Raw genomic sequence first — 8,386 nt, forward strand, 5'->3', positions numbered from 1 at the left:
CAGCAAACAGCCCTCAAACAAAAGCAAAATGGTGGTCCCCTTGCCCTAAGGAATATTGCCATCAACAGTGATGCTTTATTCATAATTATATTTACAAATGTTTTAGGTTACATTCAAACTATTTTAACTACAAATTAAATTCTAAAACTTATTTTCCATAGCAATTTCCTTCTTGAAATATGTTTTATTATTTCCTGGAAATATGTTTTATTATGATGTACTTACTCCTGTATTTTCATTATAATTATTTGTGACCAAAACATAATATCATTGAATATCTTAAACTACCAAAAACTTTGAAAATTGGATTTTGAATTAATATTAGGCTTATAGTTTTTGAGATCTTTCTGTATTTGATAGTTGCAAGCATTATTAATGTTTAGTAAAACTAATGATCATAGAATAAATGATCCTCAATTAGTCACGGACCGATTGTTAATCTCAAGTTTTTTAGTTTGCATATTGACTGAGGTATTGTGAGGTTAGGAAGTGTTTTATAACAAAAGACAAAGAGTGTTTGTTTCTAATGGATTCCAACAGCAAACAGCCCTCAAACAAAGGCAAAATGGTGGTCCCCTTGCCCTAGGGAATATTGCCATCAACAGTGATGCATTATTCATAATTATATTTACAAATGTTTTAGGTTACATACAAACTATTTTAACTACAAATCAAATTCTAAAACTTATTTTCCATAGCAATATCCTTCAAGATATATGTTTTATTATTTTCCTGAAATAGGTTTTATTATGATGCACTTAATCCTGTATTTTCATTATCCTGTGATGCCATGTTTTCATTATAATTATTTGTGACCAAAACTTAATATCATTGAATATCTTAAACTACCAAAAACTATGAATTGATATTAGGTTTATTGTTGAGGTATTCTTATATTTGTTAAAATACAGCAATGAGATTTTGAATTAATATTAGGCTTATAGTTTTTGAGATCTTTCTGTATTTGTTAGTTGCAAGCATTATTAAAGTTTAGTAAAACTAATAATCTAAGAATTAATGATTCTCAATTAGTCACTGACCGATTGATAATCTCTAGTTTTTTAGTTTCCATATCGACTGAGGTATTATGAGGTTAGAAAGTGTTTTATAACAAAAGACAAAGAGTGTATGATTCTAATGGATTCCAACAGCAAACACCCATCAAATAAAGGAAACATGGTGGTCCCATTGCCTTAGGGAATATTGCCATCAACAGTGATGCTTTATTCATAATTATTTTAACAAATGTTTTAGGTTACATACTATCAATTTTAGCCACAAATCAAATTCTAAAACTTATTTTCCATAGCAATTTCCTTCCTGAAATATGTTTTATTATTTCCCTTCATTTATTATTTTATTTTTAGTGCTGTGATTGTGCCAGATTTTATTAACTTGAAATACTGCATTATGATTATTATTCACCTTTATATTTCATTTATTGAAGTTATGTACATTAACTGTAACTTTTTATTATATAATGTTGTATTTTGTCTTATACTACTTGTTTCTAAGGGTTTTTAATCATTTTATTTAGTAGTTTAGTTATTATCATTCTATTATATTATGTTTCCTCTTATATGGTAAATAAACACAAAAAATTATTCTCTATCTATATGTCTGTGTCTATTATTTCCTTCTGTTGGTTTTTTTTTTTTTTTTAATATTCATTAGAACGGTGTATACAAATGTATAGGTGTGTAATTTTTAGACACCTATAACAGGATTTATTAACTTCATGTAGATGTCATGAAAAAATGGCTTGTTCTATTTTATGGCTTACTCTTCTATATGTATGTTGGTATGTTTAATTTAAATCAACTGTAATTTGTATGTTTATCTGCTCATAATTGAAATTATTTCCCAGTGATAACAAATTTATGATATTTTTAGGATTATGTTGCATTGACTTATGTTTAATTCTGTGTTATATCATTGGCGGCTCCTAAGGATTCTTGTTAACATTAATTTATGTTTGTTTCATCTTATTGGCTAAATAATTAAAATTAAATTGTATTATCTTATTAATATTTATTTTACATACCATCATGTTTCCAACACCTTATTTCGGAATGATAATTGAGTGGTTACCTTTCCCTAATAGTCAAAATTGTGCACAGTGCTAAAATAATACTAAGTAATCTTCAATCCTATTCTGTTGTCTTAATTTGATTGATTTTTAAAATTTGGTATATAATTACAATTGTGAATTGTTAATCAATTCTGATTACTATTTATTACTTCAAATACATATCAGTTTTTTATTTTCATATGGTGTCTGGAAATTTAAGTAGGATAATCCTACATTTTAGAAATCAGATAGTTTGCTTAGAATAATATTATCTAATTTATAGATAAAATTGCAGATTAAATTGTGTAAAATGAGTTACGTTAATCTGTAACATTATTATTGTAATTTTCTTCTATAAATTACACAAACACAAAACTCATTACTATCATTATTGCAATTGTATTTAATTATGTTTATGTAGCTGGAGTCTGTGGTAAAAATGGCTAATGTAGATTTTTTTTTTTTACTGAAACATAGAATAAATAAATAAATACTAGCATACCTCTGTGAGAACTCTCACATTAGATATCTTTTTTCCTCTCTTTAATACATTCTGAGTATAAGAGATATCATAGAAAGATATTTATTCATAAAACTATAAATCAAAATCTAAGGAAAGTCTAATCAACACACACACAACTTACAAAGTTACATACTTTTTTATAACTATTTTGGAGCAACACTTTACAAAAAAAACAAGTATATAAAAAATATATAATATAAATTCACATGTATCTCGCATCACTAACTATTCACAATCCTCCCAGGACCTACACCTTTTTAGCAGCACTTTTAAAACATTTACTTGCTTGTCTAGTATATACTACATTAAAGGAACACCTTTATATATTAAAAAAGTAGAAGTCAACAGGAGAGCTTTTTATTTGGAGGAGGTTGCATATTCATATAAGTGGAAGAGCATGAAACAACTTATTTGTTAATGCCTCTTATATTCAAAGGGAAACAAAAAATGTTTTAAAAATTAAATTTTCATCATATAGAGGCGTTTTTAAGTATTACGTATTAAACTAGTAATGAAGTATTGGATGTAAAAAAAAAAATAGTCATTTCACAAAACTTCAAAGCTGAAATTATGAAATTTTTGGACTGCTGAAATTGTTCTTCACTCTGTAAGCTTTTTTTCTAGGAATGTTCTCTTCAACAATAGGAGCATTAAATTCTTGATGTTCACTACTTCAAGTACTACATAATAAATCTTCCATCATTTTTTTAAGAAGTAACTAATTAAAACAAAACTCACATTAACAAGAGGAACACAGTTATTAACTCTTAAAGATAACACTATTATTAACCTTATGTACTGTTAACTGGTTCTATCATATTACTAGCTAATTGGGATTGAGACATGTAAATTAAAAATTTTTGATTTAAATAATTTTAGCTTGTACTTTCTCATAATAAAAAAATATATTTTCAATTATATTCTTTTGTCTTGAGATTTCGAAAAGGTCCCACTTCAAAATACCTTTTAAAATCAGACAATCCTTTTATCAAACAGTTAATGTTAGATTAGTGAATAGCTAGTATAACATTAGCTACCTATTATACCGTTTTGTTTATTATTGTTATTAATTATTCACGCCGTTTTGACAATTTTGGCCACTTTTTACGATATCACTATCTTAAGTCTCCTCTTCCCGTTCTAAGTAATTGTTTCGAAAGTGATTGAAATTGGTAGATGGCGTACATCTTTCATTAATTTCATCTTATAGTTTCAGAGCTGACACTGTTCGTTTTTCTCCTAGGGATGTTCTTTCCAGCTACACTAACTTCCATATATATATACGTTATCATTCCAACATCTTCATTACTCGACAATAAATAGTCCAAAAGTTTTTGAAAAAATAACTAATTTAACAACTAATTAAAATAAAACTCCTCACATTAACAACGCTAACACGGTTTTTAACCCTAAAACATAACTCTGTTATTAACGCGATAATTAGTTAACTTGTACTTTGATATTACAAGTGCACGTAGACTTGTACTAAAAGTACAAGAAAATACGTGTATATTTCCAAATTAGTACAAGTAACCACTTGTAAAAACAGAATGACTTGTACTTTAAAATATTTAACTTTTAGTTTCGATTCTAAAAGTACTAGAGCTTTTACTTTCTTATCGGAAAACGAAATCGTAGAGTTTGGTAAACATTATCTAATGAGAACATTTTCACAGTTTCAGTGTTATTATGATTTAATCATTTCTGATAATTATATCACTTTTGCCTCCAATATTGAAATTTTGTACTGCACTAAGATAATAAAGCAATTTACAATCCTGTTTTGTCTTTAAAGTTTTGATTATTTCATTGTTCCGACATTGATACAATTTTAAATTATTAATCAATTCAATATTTTCTTTTGTATTGAGATTTCGGAATTTCCCCACCTAAAAACACATTTTTAGATCGGGTAAGACTTTTTTTTCTAAAGCTAATGTTAGACTAGCTAGTGAATTTCCTGCTATTTAATGGTTTGAGTATAATGTCAGGAAATGTGTGAAACAACGGTGTTTTTCGTACTTGATACTTTATCACTTGCTACTCTAGTACATATTACTTTTAAAAAACACCTCTACATAATGAAAATTTAATTCTTAAAAGGTTTTGTTCACAGCAGCAAAACGGTTTCAGGCTCTATCATTGCTATGATTACATAACCTTCTCTTATGTTTACTTGTACTTTTTCAATAGTACAATTGAACTCACTTATCCCCTACAAGGATTAGGCTTGTACTTTGTAACTTGTAGACTTGTACTTATTGGCTAATACTATTAGTTCCATTATGAAGCAGGGCCCAGAGTAGTTCACACTATCATCCATGACATATAATAATGGCATTATTAGTTGGTATGATAAATCTTAATATTAAAATATATCAAATTACTTTGTTTCTTATTATCTTCTTCAATTAAACTTTTTAATATTTGTTTCAGCTCCTTGATACTTTCTTCAGTTTTTTAGCAAGGAAAACTGATTTTTATATTGGAGCTCAAGCAGAAGCTGCTAGATCAGTAAGTTTTTAATTTACTTATCATTTTGATTTCCTTATAAAATATTTTAAAAAACATGTTTTTAAGTAAATTATTAAGATAAGCAATTTCAGAATAATTTAAGAAAAACTTTGGTCATTTTATTTAGTGTACAAGTAGCCTATGTACCAAAATTTAAACTGATATAGTGATTTCAGTAGGTTTAATTTTTTAAATGAATAAAACTTAAATTATTTTTTGACCATTTAGCATAAAAACTTGTATAATTCTGTTACAAACAGTATATCCAAGAAGCTTGTACAAATTTAAAGCTGTTTTATATAATTTAAAAATTACTAAAAAAATTTTTTACCATTATAAATATCTGTTGCTAGACTTATCAACTATATTTCATTATAACTTTGGGAAGAAATTTTCCCCATATTGGTTATTACTTGATGTACCAACTTCACGGTGAGAGTAATAAAAATCTTGCTCTTCCACAATAATTCCATCATAAACAAAATTTTATCAAGATTTATGTTTTTTTATTATTTCTTAAAAAGTATTCTGACATTTTCAGCATTACATTTAAATAAATCTGTTGTTGCGTATTTATAGTAATAGTTATGTTTTATATTTTTATTAATTATATATTTGTACTAACTGAATAAGTTGTTAATATGAATTATGAGGAAAATAAGTCAGGCCTACCAGTGGGTTTCATTATAAATACATTTATAAATCTAAAACGGAAGTAGTCACTATTTGATATTACAAGATTTTTGGAAATTAAAATTTGAAACTGCTTTATTGAAAAGTTTACTTTCAGTTAACTTTTTCACTATCCATGCAGGAATAATGTGAATGTATAGACAAAAAAATTATATTGGACCAGCGATTAATATGTCTTATTAGTTTTCAATTACAGAATATTATTTGACCATGTTTTTACAAGCAAAAATATTTAGAACCTTTCATCACTTGAATTTAATTCTTCTGAAAACCCAAACTTTATTGGTTCAGGTTTATACAGTGAATAAAATATAAGTACTCAAAAGTTGTTTTAACTAATATGCTTTAATAGTTGGTTTTAGATTCATTTGAACAACACCAGTCACATGCAAATTTGGCCGCAGAAAAGAAAAGAAATGAAAATGCCGAAGCTGAAAGAAAAAGAAAAGAAAGATTAACTGCTAAAGAAACCCCTAAAGTAATGGAAATAAGTGAGGAAGAAGCAAAAAGAATTGAAGCGGTTAGTATTGTTTTATTGACTAATAAAATCTTTATTTGACAAAGTATAAAATAGTTATTTTTGTCTTAAAGTAAAATATTGTATATTAAGATATAAAGTATAATAATTATTGCTATAATATAAATGATTTTTAGAATGTAAAATAATATGATCTGGCATAATTATCTCTCAGGAACTTAATAATAAGATTTAGTAACATCACATAATCTAAACATTAAACTTTTTTTAATTCAATCTACATCCTAGCTGTGAAGATATTGAAACTTCTATTTTAGTTTTCAAAAATAAGATTTTTTGGAACATTTGTTAAAATAAGTGTTTTATCTATGTTAAGCTTCATTGGCTCATTGAATTCGGAAATGTTTCTTTAGTATATTATAGGAAATCAATACCAATAATATTTCTGTATTCCTGTCAATAATCTCCGAAAACTCACATGCGGTATTCATCATTTTTGTCTTTCTTGGAATCAAGTCCTGTTTGTGACATGGGTTTGGTAGAGGTTAGATTATTATTCTTGTTGATTGACTGCTAGACAGCTATGAATATGATTATCTTCAGCAACCATTCCTTTGTCAATCTTTTGCTGTCCATATTAGAATATTCTAAGTTACTTCTTGCCAAATACATTTCTTTTTAGCTACAAGTTAACTATTTTGTTTTTAGTCCAATCCGTGGAGAATGTTAACCATTTCATTTTATTTTTCATGTTTCAACATGCTCAGACATGATGGATTCATTTACGATTGCTTTATGACGAGATAGTGAAACTTCTGATAGTTTAAACAAGATTCTAGACATGCTGTTTAAAATGACATCAGGAACAACCTATAGCTCTGTTGCTGGCCACTTCTTAACTTTCTTTTCTTGAGAGTTAATCAACTATTCAATATCACATACTATAGGTTCCACATTAAATCTGATTATTTATCAATTATTTTTACTTAAAAATATTAGGTTCAAGAAGCTTTTAATCTGAAAGTATTTCTCAATAAATTAATTTGCAGCTCATCGGTAATGGAATTTTTCCTGGCTAGCTGGTTTTATGAGACACCTTCTGTGAACTGTGAAGTAGTAAGAGGAATCCCTTTAGCTGCCATTGATTTTATCTAAATAATCAGAATTTCCTCTTCGTCTGTTATAAGAATGCTTTTAGATCTTATATTTCTTATTATAGGCTTTTAAGCCTGTACTTTATATTGAAGATTCTGGTCAGGAACATTTTATTTTTTTGTAACCATTACCAAAAGCATATTGCTTTTTTAGGGATCATCAAATGAAGCCAACATAATTATTTCTTCTAAATAGGACATTTTCCTATTCATAGGTTGCATGTTGGCCTCTTTGTCAACTAATTGCAACTAACAATGATAAAATTTCTGATAAAAAAAAAAAAAAAGAAAAAATAATTATAACATAAATGTTTCAGTGTTCTATCTGGTAGTTACTAATTAGACATGTTAGTAGTCCAGTAGTTAGCATCCACTGCCTTCTGCTGGTACATTATCAGAGAAAACCTCAAATACTATCATGTTTCATAACAACTGATGAACCCTATTTAGTTAAACAAGTAAAGAAAGGCAATTTTCAAATACTGTCTTGTTCCATAACAACTGATGAACCCTATTTAGTAAAACAAGTATAAAAGACAATTTTTCATGGGGCAAACATTTCTGTTACTGAAAAACTGAGCATTTTGATGAGATAGTAATAGGTATCTTGGTCATATGTAAATTGAACAGAAACTAATAGTTCCTACATCAAGTAAAATAACTCTATAGGATGGTAGAAAAAATAAAGTTCTTGAACTTTTCTGAAAAATGGTTATAAAACACTTATAACCACTTACAAAGTTGAATACCATGCCCACGTGAAGAGAATTTTCTGTTAATGTAAAACTAATCAAAGCCTTCAATGCATAGGTATTTCTAAATGAGTCTCAGCACAAGAGAACCTTTATGATGACACCCTATTCAAACTATTTAATTGTTCCCAATGCTTATTTTTCATGTTTAAATCTTGAATGCCTACTACTGGCGCAATGCCTTCTTCTAGTACAACTACT

General features: G+C 27.4%; 2 protein-coding genes across 3 annotated transcripts in view; one reads left to right on the plus strand and one right to left on the minus strand.

Moving 5' to 3' along the window:
* nudC (nuclear distribution C, dynein complex regulator) overlaps positions 1-8,386 on the plus strand; it is a 26,342-nt gene that overhangs the window by 2,369 nt on the left and 15,587 nt on the right. Inside the window, exons 2-3 of the mRNA XM_014431143.3 lie at positions 5,031-5,108; positions 6,154-6,321. Coding sequence (XP_014286629.1) covers positions 5,031-5,108; positions 6,154-6,321 — 246 coding nt within the window. The remainder of the gene's footprint in view (positions 1-5,030; positions 5,109-6,153; positions 6,322-8,386) is intronic.
* Positions 7,707-8,386, minus strand: part of LOC106687322 (uncharacterized) — a gene marked incomplete in the record, with an annotated part of 206,330 nt that continues 205,650 nt past the window's right edge. For both annotated transcript variants that reach the window (XM_067045725.1, XM_067045724.1), the window contains 1 exon segment: positions 7,707-7,719.

This window comes from Halyomorpha halys, unplaced genomic scaffold, assembly GCF_000696795.3.
Source record: "Halyomorpha halys isolate HHAL.00 unplaced genomic scaffold, Hhal_1.1 Scaffold946.1, whole genome shotgun sequence".
Lineage (NCBI taxonomy): Eukaryota > Metazoa > Arthropoda > Insecta > Hemiptera > Pentatomidae > Halyomorpha > Halyomorpha halys.